Raw genomic sequence first — 26,018 nt, forward strand, 5'->3', positions numbered from 1 at the left:
CAATCTCCAGCCAGGCTCTTGAACAGGGCAGCCATACGTAACGTTGACAGTAGCTGTCTGCTGTATTTACACCCAAAACAACTGTTTGCTGGTGAATGTTCACCAGCAAACAACCTGATTCACATCATGTTTCCTGCCAGCAGATACTCAATTCACGGTAAGTAAACCAATATTTAAGGCTATAAGCTACTGCTAAAACTGTGTTCAAGGAGCTTGCGGTTACACCGACATTGGTGACGTGTCGAATTGTGTAACTAAGTCAAGTACTCATTATGCAGAAGAATGTCAATTTTTTTCAAATGTATAAAAATCCTTTGCAAATAGCAGATTGTTCACTGGTTGACAAGCAGTGTACAATAAGGTTGTACACTAATAGCTACTATGGGATTTCATGAAGTCACACGATTCAATACAATAGGTTGCCAATTCTCGTGTTACGCGTGAGCTTCTAGCTCATGTGTTACTTTCCAAATGCATTGGAAACTCAAATTGAGGAATCACACTGTAGTGGATTATAACTTAATATTATGCACAACACTTTCACCATGTTAACAGCAAAATGCACATATTAAAGTTGGATTTCTGAGACACACTGGTGTTTGCTGAAGATGGAGCATAAAGCAGTTTCAGCTCAACATCTCCATATGTTTGTTAGCATCAAGCTAAGATGTAGGGTAAAGTTGAACCCATATATAGGTCACCACCACAATCATGTCCTTGTCTTTGTTATTTTATCTGTTTAATGCCAGTTTAAAAAACACTTAGATGTTCTAATGAGCATTTACTTGAGTAAAAGTACAAAAGTATTGGCATCAAAATATACTTAAAGTACCAAAAGTAAAAGTACTCATTATGCAGAATGTCCCATTTCACAAGTTTTCAAATGTATAAAATGAATAAAAAATACTTTGAAAATAGCAGATCTACAAGGTCACAACGTTATTGCATTGAACTGTACATGTTTTCGAGCTTTAGATGCTACTGTTCATGTGTGTGGTAACTGACTTTGTTTATCTGTTGGTCTATCCACAACACATGACACTATGATGCCCAGTGAGGCAGTCACATAACATAAATTACATTGGCAAAGCAGTGAAGAATAGGAGAGTTAAAAATAGTCAGGGTCAGACACATTGGAGGCTTTTACAATTTGCAATGATTTACATTTACTTATGAGTGTCCAAGCCCACTAAATTCAAAACAATTCACCAAGATTTCTTGCTATGGTCAAAGCTCAACCTACAATTAGGTACACTTGTGTGCCTAATTTTCATAGATGTATCATAGATGTATTTTATCGATTTTGACATTTTTATATCTATGATACGAAAGTAAAAGTCAGACTTGATAAAATACATCTATGATATTCTTGATCCAAGTCTAACACTGTGGTGACGCACATTTTCTGCATGAAGATTAATGATATAATGTGTCATGTCACTAATCTCAGAGATATGAATTGATGCCACACCAGTATTACGCTGCTGGTACCTGTATGAGTGCAAATAAACCCCTCCTGATTCTTGATTAGTGATGTCACTAATACTATTCCATTGCAGTGTTACTTAAATCTTTTATTTATTTATTTGATAGGCAAGTTAATGATCAACTAACTTATCGTTGTGTGGAGCATGTTGGAGTTTGTGGGTTTGCTTATCTTGTATTTGCGTCTACAAACAAGAAAGTGAGTGTGAACTGGTTATGATGAGATTCCCTCCTGTCTGTGCTGGTACTGACTGCCTGGTGCTGCTGAATGGAATTCTAAACTCACTCTAGCGAATGGCTAGTCCTTCTGGTTCCTTTAGCCAGATCTGAAAGACTGCTTTCAGCATTGGTGCACCTGGTTCTCTTGGAACCTCCTTGCAACAAGATCTTAACCCATTTAAGACCGGGAAAAGCATCTGTGTCATTTTTAGATTTCTTTGGCTATTCAAAAAATAGCAGATATACAAGCTCACAGTGCGGCACCGAGTGCCGCACTATGAGCTTGTAGATCTGCTATTTTAGAAAAATGGTGAAAATTTGTGCAAAACATTTTAAAGGGTCTACACCATGAAAATCACTTTTTTCTTGGTTTTTTGTATTTTTTGGGGTCCCCAGTGTCTCTTGTACCACAAAAAATGTTTTTTTTTTAAATTCTGTCATTCCTTCTCATTTCATGGATTTCCAGAATGGGCGTGTCTGAACAGGCGATCTCAGAATGGAAATGTTTATGATGTCACAAACATTATTGATGGCAAACCCAATGTTAAATGAAAAGTGCCCGAATCGCTCCGAAACTTTTTCTACCCCCCCCTAAGTGGGGGTCTACGAACAAATACTTCGGGCTCGGATTTTGGCTCCGCCCCCCGGAAGTGGGTGAAACAGGCACCTCAAACACTTGGTGGAATTGTTAAAAAATGTTCAAAGTGTTTTTTTTTCGATTTTGTATTTTTCTTAGATGCTTCTTTTTATGCAGAATTTTTCCTTTTTTTTTTTCTTTTTTTTAATAATTTTTTAAAATATTTTTTTGTATTAACAGACAGAATTGCTCAGTAGCCCCCCCCTGCCCAAGAGGACGTTTTGGTATTGCAGCTGAAAGCGCTGTATAAGCCAGAGACAATTGACTTGGGATGAGTATATCTGAGTGATGATTTAGGCTCAAACCTTTTGAAAAAGGCTTGAGGGACATACACCATATGATATTAAATATCAAATATTTGTTTTAAATTCATGGTGTAGCTCCTTTAACTCAAATCTTTGCTTCTGGGGATTCTACAAATGTCTTCTAAATCCTAAAAGTGTTTTGAAAAAACGTATGTTGCTATAATATCAGTGGTTCTCAAACCTTTTTCATGTCAAGGACCCCCAAAATGATGTAGTTGGCCGCGGACCCCCATCTCAAAATATTTTGTTCCAGGGACCCCCCAGAAGCAAAGATTTGAGTTAAATGTTCACTTTCAAAAAGACTGTATATATTCAAAGATTTGCACACATTTTCACGATTTTTCAAAAATAGCATATCTACGAGCTTGTAGATCTGCTTGTAGATCTGCTTGTAGATCTGCTATTTTTGAATAGCCAAAGAAATCTAAAATGACACGGATGCTTTCCCTGTCTTAATGCCTTAAACTTAATAATCGTTCATTACCTCTATGCAACTGTTTGTTTTTAAACTGATTCTTTTTTATTGCCGTCAGCATATTGTCTTTCTTTGTTGTTCTTATGTTATTGTCTCCGCCAGGCCGAAGGCATGGCGAGAGAGTATGTTTTACCCCTTGTCCGTCCGTCCGTGTGTGTGTCCGTCCGTGTGTCCGTCTGTCACCAGCTAATCTCCGGCACCGTTGGCCCGGTCGCTCCGAAACTGTGCACACACACTCCCTGGATGCCAATTCAGAACCTCTGCCCCAAATCTTTCACATGGGCCTGTTATAGCGCCACCAGGAGGCCGATTTGGGCAAAACCCATTTTTTTATATTAGTCCTACAAATTTTATCCAAACGTCATGCAAATCGGTACACAGTATCACTATAGTCATGTGATCAACACGGATCTGTCCGATTTCCCATATTCCATCCTCATTGCCTAAGGTTGGCTACCAAAGTTTGCAGGATTGGTCCGTTTTGAACAAAAAGCCTCAAAGTATACACACAGCTTGGGATTTCCGTGAAATTTCACACGCACATTCCCACTAGGCCGAGGAAGAAATGCCACCCTTCTCACATTGGCCTGTTATAGCGCCACCAGCAGGTCTAATTTAGCAAAACACATTTTTGGAACAAAATGCCTCAAATCATGAATGCAGTGTCAATGCAAGAATAAATGGCACGGTTGGCACCCTTTTCACATTGGCCTATTATAGCGCCACCAGGAGGCCAGAATAACGTACCTGACCTGGTGGAGACCTGTGCTCCGAGGAGCACTTTTTCTAGTTTATTTACTTTTTTTACTTTATTTGTTTATTTGGACAGGACAGAGCATATTAATGGACGTCACATGGACGTAAATACACCGTATTTGGCAAAGATGCTAATTTTCATCCGCAGTCCTCATACAAAACATAAAATCAGAAAAACATACAGACCAACGGTGGAATACATTTACATAACATTACATAGGGAACACAGCATAAAAATAAACCTAAACATGATCACAAATGGTAAAACATGATCACAAATGGTAAAACATGATCACAAATGGTTGCAGCTTTGGTTTTCAAGCAACCATCTTTTCAGATTTAATTTAAAAGATGGAAATGTAGCACGATCCCTTATACGCAGAGGGAGGCCATTCCATGCGACACAACCCTGTACTGAGAGGACATTTTGACCGAAAGTTGTTTGCCGGTGCGGCACTTCGCAATCTCCTCGAGTGGTTGCTCTGGTACTGATTCCTCTTTCAGGCTTCCTTTAATGAATTCACTTAGGGGGGGGCGGGCACAGACCATGTAGGGTCTTGTATATGACCCCAACCTATTTGAAAATGTTGAAGTTGTCAAAGCTAAAAAAAATTGAGCCTCCGGAGTATGTTACAATGATGATATGAGTGAGGCTTCCTGTCAAACACTTTGAGCACACTTTTGTAGAGCTGTTCAATGGGTTTTAGAATCGTCACGCCTGTGCAAGACCAGTTTGTAAAACAGTATTCAATGTGTGACAGGATCATACAGTGAAGATACGATCTGGCAGCTCCAACTGTCAGGAAGGGTCTAATTAGTTTGACATTTTGAAGGTTGAATTTAATCGTATTTGTGACTTTCTTTCTTCACATGTTTTTTAAAAGTTAGGGTGTTATTTATGTGTGTAATAATCTCGGCATCATTGTAAATGAGGGTCTACCTCAAGGATCTCTCCGAGAATTCAAAATAATGGTTGAATAAAATGAATGAATGGTCCTTTCAGCCCGCAGGTGTATCAGGGCCTTGAAAACTGGCCAGGCTGACCATGCCGCACCTCAGCTGTACACCGTGCTGCACAGGCGGGCCTGCTCTGCGGTTGAAGCACCACGCATTACTACACACTATACAATCCACCCCAGAGAGAAAGACCCACGATGGGAGGGTAAGTCACGACTACTATATAATTATTTGATTTGATTTGGTCGTTTATTTACAATATATAATGAAAAATTAATTAATTTAGCAAGCCATTGCATTACATAAAAAAACAAAAAAAAACAATTAAACACATTTGAAAAGGAGTGAGATGAAGTCAAAACGTATTAACTCTCAGCCCTTTTCCACAAATTCATACTTTCTCGCGGGCCGCTATGCCATAAGCATACTAAAATTCATCAAAAAAAGAAACACTTCATGTTCAACTCTGTATGTAAAGCAAATGAATAGATATGCTCATGAATGTATCAAAAAAAATATATATATATATAAAATGATATACAAAATACCTACTTCTCATATATCATAAATGTATATCATCACAATGTGATACCATATGCACATACAGTATATATACCCATGTATTGTTACCTACAGACCTACAAACAAATACGTTCATGCATATATATGTACACAAATATAATATATATATGCATACAATATGCATAATACGTTATACACACTAAAGTGTGCTTCCCCATATTATACTAGATATGCACTACATAATATACAGCATATCATATAATGCACTATATATAACAATACCATACCTTGCATAATTTCTAACATAGTACCCCTGTTACACTACTTTATGTGTTATAACATACCACATCATACATGTTATATTATGATATAATATTACATGATTAAATATAACACCCATACAGTGGCGATAGTCACCCATACCTTGGGGGTGACTATCGCCACTCTCATTGTAGTGTATGTTGATGCAATTTTAACCATCAAATCTGCAGTGGTGGGCGGTGGTCTCCCCACTCTTCCACTGTAGACCTTGGGGTAGGACACCTACTGGTCGACTGTCAAATTGAGGGCAGCACAGGTCCGCCCGGCAGTGGTGGAAGAAGTACCCAGATATTTTACTTAAAGTTGTACAATGCAGGTTCACAAATAACGATTTTTAGGAACCTCTGCTGGTCACTACCGTCACTGCATACAATTTTCCGTAGTCCTCGATTACTCAGAATTCCATTTGTTTTCACCGGAAGCCGGAAGCGTTTCAAAAAGCGTTCTTTTAATTGTTTTATACTATCATCGGATCGTTTCTCTTAGCCAGTGGAGCGTTAGTTACCATGAGCTGTGTATTCTTTTTCTGTTGTTTTCCGATCTTCCAATCCTACATTCTCTTAAAATCAGCGTGAGGTTCCTTTTTGTTATTAGCGCGGTAGTTCCTGGCCAAACAGGAAACCGCTGCGGTAGTTCCTGGCCAAACAGGAAACCGGTGCATTTTCCGTCCGGATGACGTCATTTTCGCGGGAGAGTCTCCCCCGACACCGTTCAATAGAAAATATATAAATAAAAGGCTTTCGGGGGTGAAATTCATGGAGTGGGTGTTGTGAAACATTTGCCACTCACAAAAGATATACAATTTAACTTTAGTTTTTGTTTTAAAGTGACCTAGTATTACTTTAAGTTAAAGTAGCAATACCACAAAAAGGCCTGTGCTCGAAATGTTACTTGAGTAAAAGTACAAAGGTATTGGCATGAAAATATACTTAAAGTACCAAAAGTAAAAGTACTAAAATGTTTGAAAATAGCAGATCTACAAGCTCACAACGCGGTGCGCTGCGACGCGTTGTGAGCTTGTAGATCTGCTATTTTCAAATGGCCTATGTATGAAATAGGGCGAAAGTGCTGAAATTATGTTTTATAATATGATTTATATCTGCAAAGTAACTAGTAACTAAAGTTTTCAAATAATTGTAGTTGAGTAAAAGTACAATATTTATGTATTGAATATTGGAAATACGCCTAAAAATACCTGAAAATTGTTCTTAAGTACAGTACTTGAGTAAATGTACTTAGTTACTTTCCACCACTGCCGCCCGGAACTCTTTAACCTTCGGTTCTAAAATGAGACGTTGTAATGACGCTCAAAAATCCATATTGTCTGTTCTCGCGTATTGAATGAGCTACGTCTAACGTTAACAGCCGATTGAAGCGCAGTCAATCTCAAGCGCACTGCACTTACTCCACTGATGTCTTTTAGCGAGGTGAAGTTGGAACGTCGTCTGTGTGGAGCCATTATTACAATTGTGCAATCGAAAATATTGAACTGACATCTGGGATAATGATGTGCTCTACTTGATGATAATTTGGTCCCTGCCTTGGTCTTTCTCCAGGCGTAGAGATGGAAAGGTTTGCTGATGAAGCCGATGTAGTGATTGTAGGTGGAGGCCCAGCTGGCCTGTCGGCGGCCATTCGACTGAAACAGCTGGCTAATGAGCACGACAAAGAGTTGAGAGTGTGTCTGGTGGAGAAAGCCTCCCAGATCGGAGCCCACACCCTGTCAGGAGCCTGTCTAGAGCCCACGGCACTCAACGAACTGTTCCCTGACTGGAAGGAGAGAGGAGTGAGTTCGTGTGTGTGTGTGTGTGTGTGTGTGTGTGTGTGTGTGTGTGTGTGTGTGTGTGTGTGTGTGTGTGTGTGTGTGTGTGTGTGTGTGTGTGTGTGTGTGTGTGTGTGTGTGTGTGTGTGTGTGTGTGTGTGTGTGTGTGTGTGTGTAATTATCATCTACATCACAATGTACACATGCCAATCACTTACATTGTAGGATGTGGAATATATGTGGGATTCATCATGTGATACACTTGTGATCAGCACAAATCAAGGCTTTACACACACACACACACACACACACACAAAGATATTACAATGTCCATTTTCCCATTCAGCCCTAGTGTGTGCATGTTAGAGAGATGGTGAGCGTGACCAGAACAGATTAACAATATGTTAATCAGTGTTTTCTCACTCCAGGCTCCTCTACACACCCTAGTGAAGGAGGACGTCTTCGGCATCCTGACAGAAAAATACAGGATCCCTATCCCCTTGCTGCCTGGTAATAACTCAATCAAATATATCTATCTTTTGTTTTTTAACTTGCATTATACATTTTATCTGAATAAGCCTTTGCATCTCGTGAGCTTGTAGATCGGCTATTTTCGCTATATCATCATATGACAAAGTCTATAGGTCTTAAAGGTAGGGTAATTGATATTTTTTTTACTTTTTGTTTAAAGGTTAAAGCACTATTTTATGATAGTAATCATTGCTATAAAGTGTTTGTCCAGTAACAGGCGTCTCCCGTCTCTTCAATAAACAGGAAAAAAAATCAGGTGGGTTGCAAAATGTCACCCAATCAGGAGAGAGTACCCATTTATCAGCTTAATGTTTTATAGTGTTCCACTTTTGTCTACTCATTTCTTTGTGTCATCACTTCAAATTTCACTTGTTTAATCTGTATCTCTATCCTGATTGGATAAAATTGGTATCCTGACCTGAATATTTTAATAAGGAGATGGAGAGAAATGGAGACTCCTGTTACTGAACAAACTCTCTGAGTACTTATGAACAAAAAAGGGTTTTAAAATAAGTACTGCTTAACTCCCAAATGGTGTGGACTGCAGACTTGCAAAGAAAGGAATGCCAAGGCACTCCGTCTTTGATGAAAAAATATATAGGATTTATTTTGAGCAAGGCATCAAATTATTGGTCATACTTTGTTGCCTTGCTTAAAATAAATCCTATATATCTTTTCATCAAAGACTGAGTGCCTTGGCATTATTTTCCTTTTTTTAAACCCTTTTTTGTTCATATGCCACTGACTGATCCCTGCAGCCCGTCTTTTTTTCCTTCTCTTTTTACTAAGTACTATCAGAATACAGACAGAGCTATTTAACACTTATCTTAACCAAGGAAAATCACTTTCCCCACCTTTTTAGTGGTTCATTCTGACTCATAGCTGTGTTGTATTTATTTATGTGCTTATTGTTGTTTTCTATCTGTTTTTAAATTGGTTAGAGCTTTAATAGTATGTGTTTATAATTAGCTTGTTAATAAGTTATCAGCAATAGGACATAAAGTTATAAATAATGTTTAGTAGCTGTGGCCTGGTGGCTCAGCACTTGGCACTGTTACCTCACAGCAAGAAGGTCCAGGGTTTCAACTTGTTTGCACTTTCTCCTGCACAAATTACATGTACAGTATGTTAAGATGACTAATGACTATAGACTATGATATCGGCCAGCATAGAGTCCTTCCTCCCAGACATAATTTCCACATCGTGTTATGAACATGGCATAAAGTGTCGCTCAGTGTGACGAGGACAATGACGGCCATCTGCCAACCAATCCACAGCGTCATTGACTTTGAACGGAGGTCTGGCAGTGTCTGAAATGCTGGGCCGTCTTCGTGCAGTGTGGCTGGTGCTAGTCAATGTGAGACTGTTATATAACAGCTAACAACACGTAAACAAAGGGAATGTCATTTTCTGTGATTAGAGAAGAGAAACTGGAAAATAATATTGTGGCGGTTTTACAGGTTTCATGTGTTAAAGCACAGGGAATTAATCACTATTTACTAGTCCAGCCCCACCCGGAATGTAGGAGTTGAGGCATTACATTTAGTTTGACTCGGTTCCACAGATAAATATTGTGAAAATAGCCGATCTAGGCGTTGTAAGCTTGTAGATTTCCACAATTTTCACCTTTCTTATTCAATTTGGCCAATGTTTGACAAGTTTTTATAGCATAGTCTGTTGTTTACTTTTGATGCAGTAATGGTCTTTTTTCTTAGCTTTTCTTTTTTTGGGGGGTATTAAAAAGGTTACTTAAATTGTCACTTCAGTGTCATCTGGGGACCCCCCCCCGCAAAAAAGAAAAGATTATGTGGGGACCCCCCTCTCGGTCCCTACCCACAGGTTGAGAACCACTGTACTAGTCTATGTGCTGACCAGATTATCTAGTATCTATTTCTTCATACCTTAATAACATTCAGGTGGTATATGACATTTGTGTAAAGAAAGAAAAGAAAAGGAAAAGGCTGAGCTTCTGGTGATAGTCATTGTAGCATATACTGTATGCTGTTTGTCTAATATGCAATTAGCCTACTTCCACAAGTCTTGCTGGGTTTAAATACTTAGTTCTGAAGATCCCAATGTGACCGAGACATTGATTAATTATGCTGAGAAAGTGTGGGAGTATGCATTTTAAAGGGATTTACTCCTAGCCACAGTCCAGGATAATGCACACACATCCGAAAACAAATTCAATGGTTGCAGGATACAAACTATAATGTGCTAGAAAATGTGCCATTTAAGAATCTCCCACAGTGATTGTCTGGTCTCCTATGTTTTTTCTTGTTTTTGTGTTGTTGCCCCCTGCATCCCTTCCCTAAAAAGAACCACAATGGAAACAAGCCTTTAGTTTTTTCTGTGCTTTTATCCTTTTGAATTAATGTTCAAAAAAGTGTTCAATCAATCAAAACTTATCTGGCAAAAAAAACTGCTATAGTAGTTGGAAGAAGTCATCTCAAGATAAAGTAAGAAAATATATTCATGATTATTTTATTTTTAAACCCTTTTGCTTTTTGGGGTGCATAGGTCATTCATGAGTTTCTTCCAGCTGGTTCGGTCTTGGGCGATCTCTGCTTCCTTCCAAGATGTTCCTCTTTCCCAGAGTTACGCCTCGACAGACCTTTTACAGCTGTGTCTGGGTCCATATTCATGATTCCCCATCCCTATCTAGGGGCGTCAACGCTCCTAGATAGTAAATCATGAATATATTGAATTTAATACAAATACAGACGCTGTCCTTATGGATTGAGCTGAAAATAATTCCATCGGGATCTATTCATAATGCCCAAGCCTACTGCAGAATATTTCCTGATAGTCAGGGGATATTTAAAAAATCTGGGAATAAATTCCATACCAAGAAATTTCTTCACCAATGTGTTTGTAAAAGTGTCTAGTAGCACATCTCATAAAGACTGAAATGCAGTTTCCCTAGGGGAATTTTTGACAGCTGCTGAAAGTTGGGGTACCCACCATAACCTTATGCGGGGAAAAAAATCTAAATTTAATTCTGTTTTAAGTAGCATGTGAGGGGTCAAACTAGGGTGTTTTTATGATTCTGAATCCATTGCAAGCATTTGTTTTGCACCAAAACCACTCCTTTGGCTAAAAACGGCCATAGCCAACCTTTTCCAGGTAATTTCTTTGTGTAAAAAGCTCATTGAGATTGGGCCGTTTTTAGCCCAAGGAGTGGTTTTGGAGCAAAAACCATAAACCATAAAAACACCCTAGTTTGACCCCTCACATGCTAATTAAAACAGAATTAAATTTACATTTTTTTTCCCACATAAGGTTATGGTGGGTACCCCAACTTTCAGCAGCTGTCAAAAATTCCCCTAGGGAAACTGCATTTCAGTCTTTGTGAGATGTGTTACTAGACACCTTTACAAACACATTGTTGAAGAAATTTCTTGGTAAGGAATTTATTCCTAGATATGACATTATTCTGATAATATTCCCTGACTATGAAGAATGGCAGGAGATATTATCAGCTTTTTCTGGAGTTGTTGTTATCCCCTTCTGGCAAGCCAATACAGTAGTCGTGGATCAAAATATTGTTTTGTTTTGGGAAAACATTGCCTCACAGTTTGACATGTAGACTCAGTTAAACTCAGTCTGACAAGGCCTTATTTAACCTTTTCCCCCATTGCAGTGTGACATGTAGTGAATATGTAACCCTTGATTTGCGTGCAACGTTAGTTAAAATAACAGATCTACAAGCTTGTAGATGTCCTATCTTCGGTGTGCCACACCGGCATGCAACCAAATAGTATAAATCATCCTTAAGATGGCCAAAATCATGCATTGTGCAAATTCAAAATGTTCTTGGCAAACTAATGACACAAACAAATATTATGTTGCTCTGAATGTGCTCTGTATGTGCTGTAGCTGTTTGTCAAACAACACCACAACACAGACTCCGTCAACTGAACATGTGAATGTGTGTTTTGTGTTGTTTATTCACTTCATAATCCCGTTAAAACCGGGAAGGCTGTTTATTCACTTCATTATCCCGTTAAAAAAGGGAAGGCGTCTATGCCGTTTTAGATTTTAGCGTTGGCTATTCAAAAATAGCCGATATACAAGCTCACAGCGCGACACTTCGTGCCGCGCTGCAGGCTTGTACATCTGCTATTTTTGAACATTTTTGAAAAATCTTGAAAGTGTGAGAACTACTGATTTTAGAAGGCATTTGCAGAATCGGCCTCATGTCTTAAATGGGTTATACCAGGAGGTGACTTCGGCATATAAACACATACATGCTGCTCAGTGCTCACTGACGACTCGAGTGACGACAGCAGATGAGTTGTGCTTTGTTTTTGTTTTGTTTTGGTTTGTCTGATCCCGATATATATGTTATACACACGTTTTTCTGGTGTACATTAGTGTGGAACAATTACATTATTGTTACTTTTTACATTGGAGTACACCGGTAGATGATCGGATATAGAGAGCCTAGCATCTATCTGATTAGACAGTACTGTATATAGAATAGATACAGTATACTTTGTATATAATATAGTAGAGATACAGGAAACTGAGCAGAGAGGGATATGTCTCTGGGTCGGAACACTATATCCAGTCATCAAGCCTTCCAGCCATCACAGGCTGTTAATGGCCTTGATCCAGAACAACTTTGAATGATAATAAAAGGTCAAATGAGTTTTCAGAGCAGCAACGCCTTCACTACAAATAGCACATAACAGGCAGTGCAAAGGTCAACACAACAGAAATCTCATGTAACATTTCTTATCAAACAGCAGCAGAAAGTGGCTCAGGTAGAGCCTCTAGCTACTCATCTCAGAGTTTATTACTCCAGGCACATGAGATGAAACAGGGAATACTGAAAAAGACAGTGATATGGCGGGTACATAATTTCAGTCATAGCCGCCTTTTTACATACAGTATCTTCAAAAGGAGGTCTCTGATAATAAAATCAAAGAAAAAGGTCCCGCACACTGTCTGGAACTTGCAAAAACATTGCTCTTTAATTAAATCGACGCTTTTGGTCGTTGGACCGAAAGGTCGATTTAATTAAGAGCAATGTTTTTGCAAGTTCCAGACAGTGTGCGGGACCTTTATCATTTTATTATCAAAGATCCCCTTTTGAACATTTGCACCTTTTGTCCTACGCACCTGTCACCAACCTTTTGAGGTGTGCATCGGCCTTCCTTCTAAAAGTACAGACAGTATCTTAAAATCAGAGTTCCAGGAAAATCACACAGGCACTTTGTAGCTTTGTAATTATGGTACTTTATTTCACTTAAAAGTTTATGCTTATGTGTTAATCCTTCAGCGAATATAAAGTGTATTATCCAACCCACCAATTCAACACTACAAAAATGTATTCTTATTAATACAAATTTTCTTGTATGTATGATGATGTAGTTGTCTTTCAAGACAAATACTTCCACCTACCCTTCTGTAATTCAGTAGCTTTGAAAATGAGTAGTAAATGAGAAGGATATCCGGTCATTTCCGTATTCTGTATACAAACAAGGGTACGCACTGCAACAAGTAAAGTAGTTGAAACCTGAAATGAGTACCCCTCCCCCCCCAGTTCCTGAGATTAGTTGCTTAGTTAGCCATGCTTTTATATAGTATTGTGACTCTATTCCTCTGCTGTGTGCCAGGATTATAATACTTTGACTCTATTCATGTACTGTTAGTCAGGTTTATAATTCTGTGACCCTATTCCCCTTACTGTGTGTCAGGTTTGCCCATGAATAACCATGGAAACTACATTGTGAGGCTGGGGAACTTTGTGCGTTGGCTGGGTGAGCAGGCGGAGGAGCTGGGAGTAGAGCTGTACCCTGGATACGCTGCATCCGAGGTAAATCCTGGAACCTTAACTACATGTCCGACACCGATGAGTCATTTAGGGGGGGGGGGAAATAGAGGATGTCAAAAAAAGTTACCACTTAATCCCCATTTCCGTTGTGACACGTTGTGAGCTTGTAGATCAACTATTTTAGCTATTTTCGCTATTTATTTTTATTTTTTATGTTCAAACTAACTATGGTATTTTTGGATAATGCATCTCATGTAAAAACATCATAAAAGAGAACAGGATCAAAATGTCTCAGTAGTAGAGCAGGGAGATCACCTCCAAGTACCACTGCAGTTGTGTTAGTTATATTTGTAAATAACGTTTTATTCACACACAAAAAGTTATGGGTTGTAGCTTTAATGAAGCTTGTCTTTTGTTCAGGTTTTGTTTCATGAAGACGGCAGTGTCAAAGGAATTGCCACCAATGATGTGGGGATTGCCAAGGACGGCTCGCCAAAGGTACTGTCTCACATTCACATGGTTGGTTAAATCTGTCTGTACACATTGAACATATTCATATTATTCAATAGTCCTGGGTACTGACTTATTAGTCAATGCAAAATTCAGGATCCAGCATGAAACCAGTTGAGACCCACACTGGTTGTTATGTCTGTCTTTGTTTGTCTGTGCTGGCATATTTTTCACTGCAAGGGAATTTACAGGTTAACTGGTATAACAAACCTTTATTTATACGGACAAAAATCCAGTACAAGCTCTCTTCTACGAGGGAGCCCTGTGTCAGCTATATACAGACGCATAGCATATCCACACAAAACAGATTATTCATGTACCGTAATTTCCGGACTATAAGCCGCTACTTTTTTCCCATGCTTTGAACCCTGCCCCCGGCCTATGCAATGGTGCGGCTAATCTATGGATTTGTACAGCTAACGGCCACTAGGGGACCTTCTAAATCTATGGATTTTACACCTGCGGTTTATAGTCCAGTGCGGCTTGTATATGTACACATTTGTTTTTTTCCCTAAATTTGGCTGGTGCGGCTTATTAGGTGCGCTTTATAGTCCGGAAATTACGGTAATAAAACACTTTGTAGAATTTGGTTTTGATAAGTTACCATGTTAATGCACTAAACCTCTTGATGTAAGTGTTTTGGATTAAACAATAACTCGGATGGCATTCAGAGAGATGACTAGACTATTCCATTGATTTCGTAACGGTTAAACATGGAGGAAAATTATAGAAAAGAAATACAGATTTGAAAACTACTGGATAATTCAGCAGGGTTCCCCTTTCCCTCCTTCCCTTCCCTCTCTTCTTCCTCTTTCTTTTTTATTTTATTTTCCTGTACTAATTTTACTCAGACCTTCTCTCTTTCCCTCTTTTTCTCTCTTTATTTTTTTCCAAAAACATTTGTGAATTTTACATAACAAGATCATTGTTTCAAAAACATATAAATGTATATTTTGTATCTTTTATTGTATTTTTCATTTTTATTGTTACAGATTTGTATGTTTATTACAAAAATAAATTGTTGCAGATTTGTATGTTTACGACAAAGAAATAAAAAAACTGTTAAAGATAATTCAGGTCTGTGGTTGAATGTGAGCCTATGTGCAATATCCACTGTCTTCTGGTTGTTTTCAGGATGTGTTTGAGAGAGGCATGGAGCTACACGCTAAAGTAACACTGTTTGGGGAGGGTTGCCACGGACACCTGGCCAAGCAGCTATACAAGCAGTTCAACCTGAGAGAGAACTGTGAACCACAGACGTATGCCATCGGTCTGAAAGAGGTGCATCTCCATCACAACGTTTCTGATGAAACGATGTTCCATTTGACATGTCAGTTATCATTAACCCAAGACCGGGAACATATCTGTGTCATTTTTTTAATTTCTTTGGCTATTCAAAAATAGCAGATCTACAAGCTTATAGTGCTTGTAGATATATTTTTAAAGCGAACATTTAAAACTACATTTTTTGCTTCTGGGGGTCACTGCAACAACATATTTTGAGATGGGGGTCTGCGGCCAAATACCTATAATTTTGGGGGTCCTTGACATGAAAAAGTTTGAGAACCGCTGATGTAGAATCGGCCTCAGGTCTTGGGTTCAATGGGTTAACTACACTCTCAAATTGAGTTTTTCCATAGAATGTAAAGTTTATATCACTCTCATAGGTAGGTGTGTGTGTGTGTGTGTGGTACAAATGAGTTACTGTGGGTGTTCATTGTTTAGTTGTGGATGATCGATGAGAAGAAGTGGAGGCCGGGCAGAGTGGAACATTCCGTGGGTTGGCCTCTGAACAGAAACACATATGGAGGCTCCTTTCTGTACCACCTCAATGAAGGAGAGCCCCTGGTGGCTCTGGGCTTTGTGGTGAGTTGGACCTCATGGATTTAACCGTTTTACATCTGGTCTCCCTAATTTGGGCATGTCCTTTTAAGGAAACATTTTCTAAATGAGCTAAGATAGCAGATCTACAAGCTCACAGGGCATCGCATTGTGATCTTGTAGATTGGCTATTATCGCTATTCAATTTTTGAAGAAGTATAGGGTTTTAGTGGTTAATATTTCAAGTTATGTTCCTTCTTGCGCGGTTGAGCTTGGTTTTGAAAAACAATGGGGGGGCAAAAAATTATTCAAGAGCTTTATTCTGTAACTATTTAAAACTTAAAGGAGTAGTTATTGGCTTAGGAATGTGACAAAAACAAAAAAATCTCCATGAATTCAAGGCTTCATGGGGTGTGTAATTGATAGAAAATAATTCATTGTTTGGGTGAACGAATTCAAGGCTTCATAGGGTGTGCAATTCATAGAAAATAAATCATTGTTTGGGTGAACTACTCGTTTCAGTCTCGTTGCAGCTACTTTTTTGCCATTGGACTATGGTAAAAATCAAAATGTATTTATTCATGCCCCCTAGATATTATCTGCACACACAAGAGCAGTGGTCCTCGAACGGTGTGCCATGAGACAAGTCCAGCTATCTCACATACACAATCTCCAGCTGGGTTTGAAAAAGTTTGAATAATTTTGATTTTTTTTTTTTAACACAAATCATCTCTTCTAAAGAAACATTTTTTCATTTTCAGATGGGGGGGGGGGGGGGTCCACGGCCAAATATATTTCAATTTGGGGTTCCTTTTTTGGGGGGTTTCAGAACTACCGAATTTTAGAAGGCATTTGTAGAATTGGCCTCAGGTCTTAATGGGTTAAGTGATTAACAAGGTGTTTTTTGTGTCTGTGGTGCCAGGTCGGGTTGGACTATACCAACCCCTACCTCAGCCCCTTCAGGGAGTTCCAACGCTGGAAGCACCACCCGTCTGTGTCCCCAACGCTGGAAGGAGGAGAGAGGATCGCATACGGTGCCAGAGCCCTCAACGAGGGAGGCTTCCAGGTCAGGGCACTGTTCATGTGTATTGTATAAAATATTGTGTTTTTACATTTTCAGCGATATACATGGCTAACCGTGTACTCTCCCCCATCCTCTGTGTGTGTGTGTGTGTGTGTGTGTGTGTGTGTGTGTGTGTGTGTGTGTGTGTGTGTGTGTGTGTGTGTGTGTGTGTGTGTGTGTGTGTGTGTGTGTGTGTGTGTGTGTGTGTGTGTGTGTTTTGCAGCATAAGCTTCAAAATATTTTCGGTTTCATATTGTGTATTAAAATCTATCTATCATATTGTCTGTTGACTAGGCATGTAACGATTCACTCAACTCACGATACAATTCGAATCACGATACTAGGTTCACAATACGATTCTTCAAGATTTTTTAAACACAAAATTAGTTTCCAGACAAATGCTTTTTTTCCCCGAATGCAGTAGTTTTTTACAATGCAGTATTTTTTTACAATAATTAGTTTTCTCTTATCCTCTTTTCAATACAGTAGCAAATGACTGAAAACCTTTTTTTAAATCAATTCTCTTACAAAGATCCTGTATTTTCTTATTTTTTTCTGCTGTTCTTTATCAAATTGATTTAAATTGTCACCAGTTTCAAACGATTTTAATCGATTTACGATAAACCGTTACATGCCTACTGTTGACTGCACTAATAAAGCATAAGTGATATTTTTAAGAATGTTGCGTTGCTCTCCAGTCTCTCCCAAAGCTGACGTTTCCTGGAGGCCTGCTGATTGGCTGCAGCCCTGGCTTCATGAACGTTCCAAAGATCAAAGGAACCCACACGGCCATGAAGAGCGGCATGGTGGCTGCCGAGGCCTGCTTCCCTAAACTCATCGCAGAGGATCTCCAGTCAGAGACGGCGGGTATGAAAAATATCACTATATCGTTGCTGTCGGGCAGAAACCTCTTCTTTCTCCATATTCTAACTTTTTTGTGTTTTTTTTGGCCTACTTGATCATACAGCGTCACACAAAAGAAGAGCTTTTTCTTTTTATTTTATTAAATGTGTTAACAGATTAAAGCTCTATATTCTGATTGCAATCATTGCTATAGAGTATTTCGTTCAGTAACTGGGGTCACCCTCTCTCCAGCTCTTAATTAAACAGAACATATTTTTTTTATGTGGGTTGCCAATCAGGAAAGAATGCCCATTAATCAGTTTAAAATTTATAGTGTTCCAGGTCCAATTGTGTCGGCTCATTTCTTTGCGTCATTACTTCACTTATTTATCCTGTATCCTGTATGGGTGCTCTCTCCTGATTGGATAAAACTGGTATCCCGACCTGAAAACAAACCCTCCAACAATGATTACTATCAGAATATTGAGCTATTTAACATGATCATAACATACCTTTTTAACCCATTAAGACCGGGGAAGCATCCGTGTCATTTTAAGATTTCTTTGACTATTCAGAAATAGCGGATCTGCAAGCTCATAGCTATGAGCTTGTAGATCTGCTATTTTTTTTTTAATCGTGAACATTTGTGCAAATCTTTGAATATATATATTTTTTAAAAGCAAACATTTTTTAACTCAAATCTTTGCTTCTGGGGGATTCTACAAATGTCTTCTAAATTCTAACCCAAAATGATATGTACTTGGCCAGCGGACCCCCATCTCAAAATATGATGTCGGAGTTACAAATGTTTGCTTTAAAACATATACTGTATATATTCAAAGAGTTGCACAAATGTTCACGATTTTTCAAAAATAGCAGATCTACAAGCTCCGTAGCGCAGCACTCGGTGCAGTGCTATGAGCTTGTGTATCTGCTATTTTTGATTAGCCAAAGAAATCTTTAAATTCTTTCCCGGTTTAAATGGATAAATTAATGCCGTAGACAAAAGGACCTCAATTCTAGTGTCACCGTTTGACCTGCCCAGGTCTCCATGTTGCGGAGTACACTGAGAACATCCAGAATTCGTGGATGTGGAAGGAGCTGCAGGCTGTAAGGAACATCAGACCATCCTTCCACAACTACTTTGGTCTGTACGGAGGGATCGTCTATACTGGAGTCTTCTACTGGATCTTAAGAGGAAAAGAGCCCTGGACACTCAAACACTGTGGTGAATAAATACCCCCGTCCCCCGTCCCCCCCCCCCGTCTCCTTCAATTCACTGAAACACTTAGGATTAATTACTGTTAGAAATATTCAAATCAAGCAATTTTTCTGCCCTAAAGATTAACAGAAAGAAATGGAAAAAAAATCTGGCTACAGCTTTTAGATGATTCTTACATTTACCCGATACAACCAATAGTAAACATCGCACGGGTCAAAGCCAGAGATTTTAATGGACAGACATAATCATGTAACCTTGGAGCAAAGCATTATGTACTTTATATAATGTTGCATTCAACATGAGTACACGCAGCACGGGTCACAAGCCAGAGGATAACTTATAATGGAAAAACTTGTAATGGAAAAGCATCATCATGTAACCTTCCGAGTAAAGCATTATGTACTGTTTTAAACACCCAGAGCCAAAGGACCTTAACCCATTCAATCCGGGAAAGCATCTCTGTCATTTTAGATGTCTTTGGCTATTCAAAAATAGCAAAAATACAAGCTCATTATGAGCTTGTAGATGCTATTTTTGAAAAACCGTCAAAAATCTTTGAATATATATTTTTTAAAGCGAACATTTGTAAAATATTTTTGTTCCAGGCCCCCCCCTAGAAGCAAAGATTTTGAGTAACAAATGTCTGCTTTAAGAAATATATATTTATATTAATATAATATATAGTGTTTGCACACATTTTGCACTGCTATTTTTGAATAGCCAAAGACATCTAAAATGACAGAGATGCGTTCCCGTATTGAATGTGTTAAGCTAAATTGTATTCAGTGTCATTCAGACTGAAGCGGTTTCTCTGCACTGTGCTCATCGAGGAGGTGAGAAGGCTGGCCGTCTTCATTGCTGGCCCACAATAGCCTACCTGACCTGACGGAGACCTGTGCTCCGAGGAGCACTTTTTCTAGTTTCAACATGTATTTATTTTTCAACAAAATGTTGAGATGTGGTCTCAGTTAATTAAAACGTAACCCCCCTCCCCCTCAGGTGTCTATGTGTACGTCTGTGGCCAAATACATTTTCGAGGGTCCTTGACATGAAAAAGTTTGAGTACCACTGATAACATGATAAGCAACATAGGTGTTTTCAGAAAACTGATTTAGAAGACATTTTGTAGAATCGGCCTCAGGTCCTAATGTTCTAAAATGAACATTTCCTAACCGTGTTCAGGTCTGGACTCTGCTCAGCTGAAGCCAGCTAAAGAGTGCACCCCCATCGAATACCCCAAACCGGACGGCAAGCTCAGCTTTGACCTGCTGTCCTCTGTGGCTCTGAGCGGTACCAACCACGAGGGAGACCAGCCGGCCCATCTCACCCTGAAGGACGACAGCGTTCCTGTGGACAGGAACCTGGCCATCTACGATGGACCTGAGCAACGCTTCTGTCCTGCAGGTATGACTGCAATCACCAATTATTACATCATCGTCTAATCGCAATTATTTTTGCATAATCGTCAAAATCGTTTCCATGATCACAAATACATTTTCGAAATATAAAATAATCTGAAATAGCTGATCTACAAGCTTACGCGTCTGAAATAGCTGATCTACAAGCTTACAACACGTCACAAAGTTGTAGATCAACTATTTACGCTATTTTTACTATTCTTTTGTGTAAAATAATTATAAATATGTCTGTAATTTCTTTGTAAATTCAAGTTATTTGTCATATCTGCCCTGTGAAACTTTTAATTACGAAGCCCAAAAGCCAAACGGAAAGGAAATTTGTATTCATATGCTCCAGTTTTCAATGACGGAAACAATTAAATCATTAATCGCAATTATTTGCACAGCGTGTAAGTATCAGGCTAAACCTGCGTAAACACAGTCTCACAGGGTTTCATTTTCACCCAAAAATGCACTTGTTGATAATCTCAGGAACGTTTAACCCCTACAGAACTGGACTGATGCAGAATTAACCACTTTAAACCTGACGTCCCATGTAAAAAAAATGACAGTTCAAAATCTGATATACAAGTTAACGCCACGTCGCTACATGCGTATGTAGGGCTATAATCAAGAATCAAGGTTTCATTTGTCACTCACGCATGCATACAGATAGTAGTGAAATGCTGGTGCAGTATGTCCGCATAATGCCTGATTTATGCTCCTTCTCATGCCAAAAATAAACGACCTACAAGCTCACAACACATCGCATCCGCGGTGCGTTGTGAGCTTGTAGGTCTGCTATTTACGACACGCGACACCGTCGTGTGGCGAAGTATGAATCGTGTTTCAGTGGCTAATATGCCATGTTTGGTAAGATGTTGTGGTCTCAGTTAATTAAAACGTAACCCCCCTCCCCCTCAGGTGTCTATGAGTACGTTCCTGTGGAAGTGGGCGATGGGATGCGACTGCAGATCAATGCTCAGAACTGTGTTCACTGTAAAACCTGCGACATCAAGGACCCCAGTCAGAACATCAACTGGGTCGTCCCAGAGGGCAGTGGAGGGCCCGCCTACAACGGCATGTGAACAGATGTGTTTTTGTTTTGTTTTGTTCATATGACGAGGCCCTAGTACAGTGGTTCTCAAAAGTTGTTTTTTATTTCAAGGACTTCCCAGTTTGGTGTGCATTTAGGCCACGGACCCCATAACTGTGAGTGTACAAATGGAACCAAATGGACATTTGTACACTCTCAGTTACAAACCTGTAAGGGTCCATTCGGTTCCTCACTATCAGTCATTTAGCTGGGGACCCTATCAAGTACCTCTAGGGGTCCCGGGACCCCACTTTGAGGGTGCCCTGGCAGATGTGTCTGTTTAAATGCCTTTCAGGGTTTAGCTGAACGGCTAATGTGCCTACAAATGGACCAGAGTATTACCTTTACTGTGGTCACACTAAAACCATTTATATCTGCAGTAATACAGTTGATCCATTATTGAACTCTGCTTCTACAGCCCTCTATGGACCCAAGGGTTGTGAAACTCGTAACACATAAATATACATGAGAATGTTCAATACTAATGAGCAAAGACATCAAAATTGAGTGTTCTGGTGAAGGGTTCTATTCTGTATGGGCATTAAAGCAGCACTATGTAACTTTTTTTTATTATTAGTAAATATTTAATATTGAATAAAACTGTTGTCCAATCTGTATGGTAGAGTATGTGAATACGATATAACTTATACAATTGGAGTGGTTGTATTTTGTCTCCCTGCTCTTCTATTGAGACGTTTATATCGTGTGAAAAGTTCACGTCTCACCTAGACCTGGTCGAGATTCAATTTATCCCCTGAGCAAGCAGGCAGGCTCCATTAGCTCAATGGTAAAAATGTCAGCACTTATCTGGGGTAGAAGAGAAAAGTTACATAGTGCAGCTTCAGGTGAAGTGGCTTGTTTGTGAATTGTTCTTTGAAAATTATAAATGCTTGACCAAGTATAAAGTACTGTCTATATTTGTATGTTGTGAACAGAGGCTATGTGGCCATTGATAGTTCAACACAGAGCTGTGCCTAAATGAAATGTTTTATTTCATGTAAACTTAGCAGGTACGTGTTTTCAGTTAACAATGATTGCAGGACATGTACATATTAACAGAAACAATAGAATTGTTACTGAATAAAGTAGACTTGACTGTTGATTTGTTGCTTTATTTTAACATTTTGTAAAAAAAAAAAACTAGATAGTTGTGTTCAACAGCCTTAACAGTTGAACTAATTATATTGAAGGCTTTTTATCAACACAAATAAATAATGAGAAAGCAGTTCAGAGCAAGACAGTAAAAGACAGTATGATAGCTAATTTAACAGTGAGACTTATCAGAATGCTGACAGGCTTAAACTCTTCCTTCATTGCTTCAGTTCCTCTTAAATGTGCCAGTCATCAAAACACGAAAATAATCATCCGTGATTCACACACAAACTACCTGACTCAAATGGTTGTGTTGCTCCCCTTAAAGGCCCAATGTGATTACAAAACAAAATGGCAATGGCGACGTGATTTTACTGTAGAGGTGAGTGACTCCGCTCTTGATAGGAATAACACTACAGACAGCAGATACATGATCTTTAACCACATGAACCCTAGCATCCCTATTCTAAATAGACTATCGATCGGTCAAAAGTAGTCGATCACAAATGGGAAATGTAGCACATATAACATTTGGGCAGCAGTAGCTGATCGGGTAAAGATGCCATCTGAGAATAAAATATAAAAAAGTTTCCCCCCCCCCCACCTCACCCAGTCTGTCTAAGTGTTCCTGAGCAAGACACCCTGAACGCTCAACATGACCATCTGAGCAGCCGTCAGCTGGGTGAAGCAGAAACTGAATTTCCCCAGTGGGATCAATGAAGGTCAACCCTTTCTTAATTCATATATTTGCCCAATATGGTAAGGAAATGTATGTCCTCTGATGCAGCCGTAGAACAGCATTGTTTAACTCATGTGACCCTGTCGCAGTTAGTCCTAACATGCAGGGGCCTTTAAACTATTTCCTGTTTTGATTAGCAACGGGCATTGAAAGGATTTTATGCAGGTTCAATATTAATTTAGTTTTACTGTATGTCAATATTTATTGAACAAAAACTAAACCGTCTTATTAAAACAAGAACATTTAGTGCTACTAGTAACTGCAGCCTGAGTCTTAATAACTTTTTTGATTCATAATGGGGTGTGGAAGTTTTTAAATATCACATTTTCCATTTACAAATCAAACTTATTTCAGAATGCATGTGAATATAACCCTAATGTATATGTTCAAAGGGCCCGGATTGGGCCTTTAACGGAAGCCAAAGACCTTTTAATATGTTTTTCTTTTTGAAAATTGTATCCCCAAATTTAGTCATTCTGTCAATTCCCAAGTCCCCTTGTATTGTAATCCCTTATCTCTGCTGACCCCTACTGGTTGGTCTTAGGGAGGGTGTAGTTGAGCACATAACTCCTCCAATACACAGTGGTGAACCGTAACGAAGTACATTTACTTAAGTATTTGTACTTTTGCATATTTACGACTTTCACTCCACTACATTTCAAAGAAATATTGTACTTTTGACTTCACTACATTTCTAGGTAGGGAACAAGTACATTATGAATTAACCACTTTTTCAAATATAGTGAAAATAGCCGATCTACAAGCTCACAATTAAAAAGAATGTTACAGTAATTTTACTTTTGAATACTTAAGTATTTTTAAAAGCCAGTACTCCAGTATTTTAACTCAAGTGCAAATTTGACAGAGCAACTTTCACTTCGTAGTTGAGTAATATTTGACCAGGAGTATTTATACTTTGCAGATGTACACAGACTACACACTATTCCTCCCAGTTCAGCTCCCCACTGAACAGATGCCCTGACCAACCTGCAGGTAAGTCACTAGTGCAGTGACAGAGATCGCCCTCCCCACCCGAGCGCCCCCCAAAAAGCTTCAACATTTCATGCGAACATTTTGGCGTAGACCTTCTTCTCTTTCTCCTTCTCTTCTTTCACTTTGAGCTGAACTCTCTTCATCTCGTTGCTGATGGCTGTCGAACACAAAACAAGCTTTCAGTTAAGATGGCAGACATGACATTGAAGATAACGCAGGTCCAAGGAACTAGTCTACTGACAACGGTTCTGCAGTGGCATTGTTTAGCACCACGGTCAATGTTTCAATTTTATGATATAAATAGACAACGACAGCATCACGTTCAGTGGATGTCTACAGTTAAATGTGTACACTGGCTAAAATAGGGCCATAGGATGCTAGCAAGGTCACTCGTACAAACTTGATCAATCAGTCAGTAATTCATTTAGACAGTGAAAGTGACTCAAGCATCAGCCATTAGAATTTTGTTTCAAATATTCATGTTGCTATATATCTCCAGATGCAGTTTGTACACAAACTAAAAGGAGTAAAGGAGTTAAAAGTACCACAATCTGCATTAAAAACCTGTGTCTGTCCAGCTGATTTAATGAGTCAGATCAGTTTCACCAACAGTGGTTTCTGTTAAGTGGTGGTGCATTTTGTACTAATGAAGTGCTGCAGTTTTAGGCAGTGAATTTCACATCTTATTTTTCTGGCATAATTGTTGGATCAAATGTTAATGTTTTTGATTGATCTAACAGTTAGATCAATCAAAAACTCAATTACAATTTATAATTACATTAAAATGAAGAGCTCTTAGTTGAAGCAACCATTAAACATATTACCGACTTGAGATGTAGGACCATTTCACAGAGAAAACAGATCCCATTACAGCTTGGGGGAAATACAGAAATAATTTCAGCTGAAGCTAATCAAAACTAGGGGGGGGAAATGTCCCACCTTTGTCCTCGGGTGTAATTTCTTGGGCTTTCTTCAGATCGGTCTGTAATGGAAAACAGCAAAACACAAGTTGATAAAAGTAATTCAGCAGATGCGCTGTAATAACTGACCACCCATCCTTTCGACTAGTTTTTAGCCCTGCTAGCGACACACCAGGCCTAGGTCCACAACAATCATTCGCAATGCAACTTGCAACCACCAATTCAGACCGCTGCAATTTCTGTCTGCAACATATTGCAACGGTTATGTTACATCGCGAATCAGTGGTGTTGGACTGGGATTTTAGGATGGCTAATTCAGGCTATTTCCGTTCACCAATTTGATCCTAAACAACATATCTCGAAAACCACTGGCTGGAATGCCATGGATTTCTCTCTACACCTTCATGCTGTTATGCAGTGTTCTCAAAGTGGGGTCCAGGGACCTTCAGGGTTCCTTGAGGGGCTTCCCTTACAGGTCTGTAACTCTGAGAGTGATGGGGGGTCTTTGAACTTAAAAAGTTTGAGAGGCATTGCTCTGATAAATTGCAGCTTTGAAGAGCACAAGGAGGA

General features: G+C 39.1%; 2 protein-coding genes across 4 annotated transcripts in view; one reads left to right on the top strand and one right to left on the bottom strand.

Annotated features, from left to right (window-relative positions):
- Nucleotides 1-22,804, top strand: etfdh (electron transfer flavoprotein dehydrogenase). Of its 2 annotated transcripts, XR_013932294.1 has the most exons (14): nt 1-157; nt 4,881-5,039; nt 7,234-7,463; nt 7,868-7,949; nt 13,676-13,794; nt 14,173-14,250; nt 15,397-15,543; nt 15,988-16,128; nt 17,006-17,149; nt 17,845-18,013; nt 19,035-19,217; nt 20,394-20,615; nt 21,533-22,407; nt 22,445-22,804. XR_013932294.1 is itself a non-coding variant. In XM_080416853.1 (13 exons), the coding sequence occupies exons 1-13, from the start codon at nt 127-129 to the stop codon at nt 21,694-21,696; spliced, it is 1,869 nt and encodes a 622-aa protein (XP_080272979.1). In that variant the 5' UTR covers nt 1-126; the 3' UTR covers nt 21,697-22,804. The 2 variants fall into 2 exon arrangements, 1 of the variants encoding a protein (XP_080272979.1); XM_080416853.1 differs by having other exon boundaries at nt 21,533-22,804.
- The window catches only part of ppid (peptidylprolyl isomerase D), a 10,758-nt gene continuing 7,540 nt past the window's right edge, over nt 22,801-26,018 (bottom strand). The window contains exons 9-11 of one of the 2 annotated variants that reach the window (XR_013932295.1): nt 25,468-25,510; nt 24,211-24,685; nt 22,801-24,175 (exon numbers count right to left, since the gene is read on the bottom strand). Coding sequence is in view for 1 of the 2 variants with exons in the window: in XM_080416854.1 (XP_080272980.1) it covers nt 24,597-24,685; nt 25,468-25,510 (132 nt within the window). In the remaining variant the exon portion in view is untranslated. Of the gene's footprint in view, nt 24,686-25,467; nt 25,511-26,018 lie in introns of both variants that reach the window. The other variant, XM_080416854.1, reaches the window with a different exon arrangement.

Source organism: Gymnoscopelus braueri, assembly GCF_963280865.1.
Source record: "Gymnoscopelus braueri genome assembly, chromosome: 20".
Taxonomy (NCBI): Eukaryota; Metazoa; Chordata; class Actinopteri; order Myctophiformes; family Myctophidae; genus Gymnoscopelus; species Gymnoscopelus braueri.

Bases quoted from the DNA above. Each gene is read 5' to 3' on its own strand.
- etfdh (XM_080416853.1), top strand. From the start codon at position 127: ATGTTTCCTGCCAGCAGATACTCAATTCACG. The intron at 158-4,880 runs GTAAGTAAACCA...TGGTCCTTTCAG, and splicing joins CAGCAGATACTCAATTCACG to CCCGCAGGTGTATCAGGGCC. The intron at 7,950-13,675 runs GTAATAACTCAA...ACTGTGTGTCAG, and splicing joins CCCTATCCCCTTGCTGCCTG to GTTTGCCCATGAATAACCAT.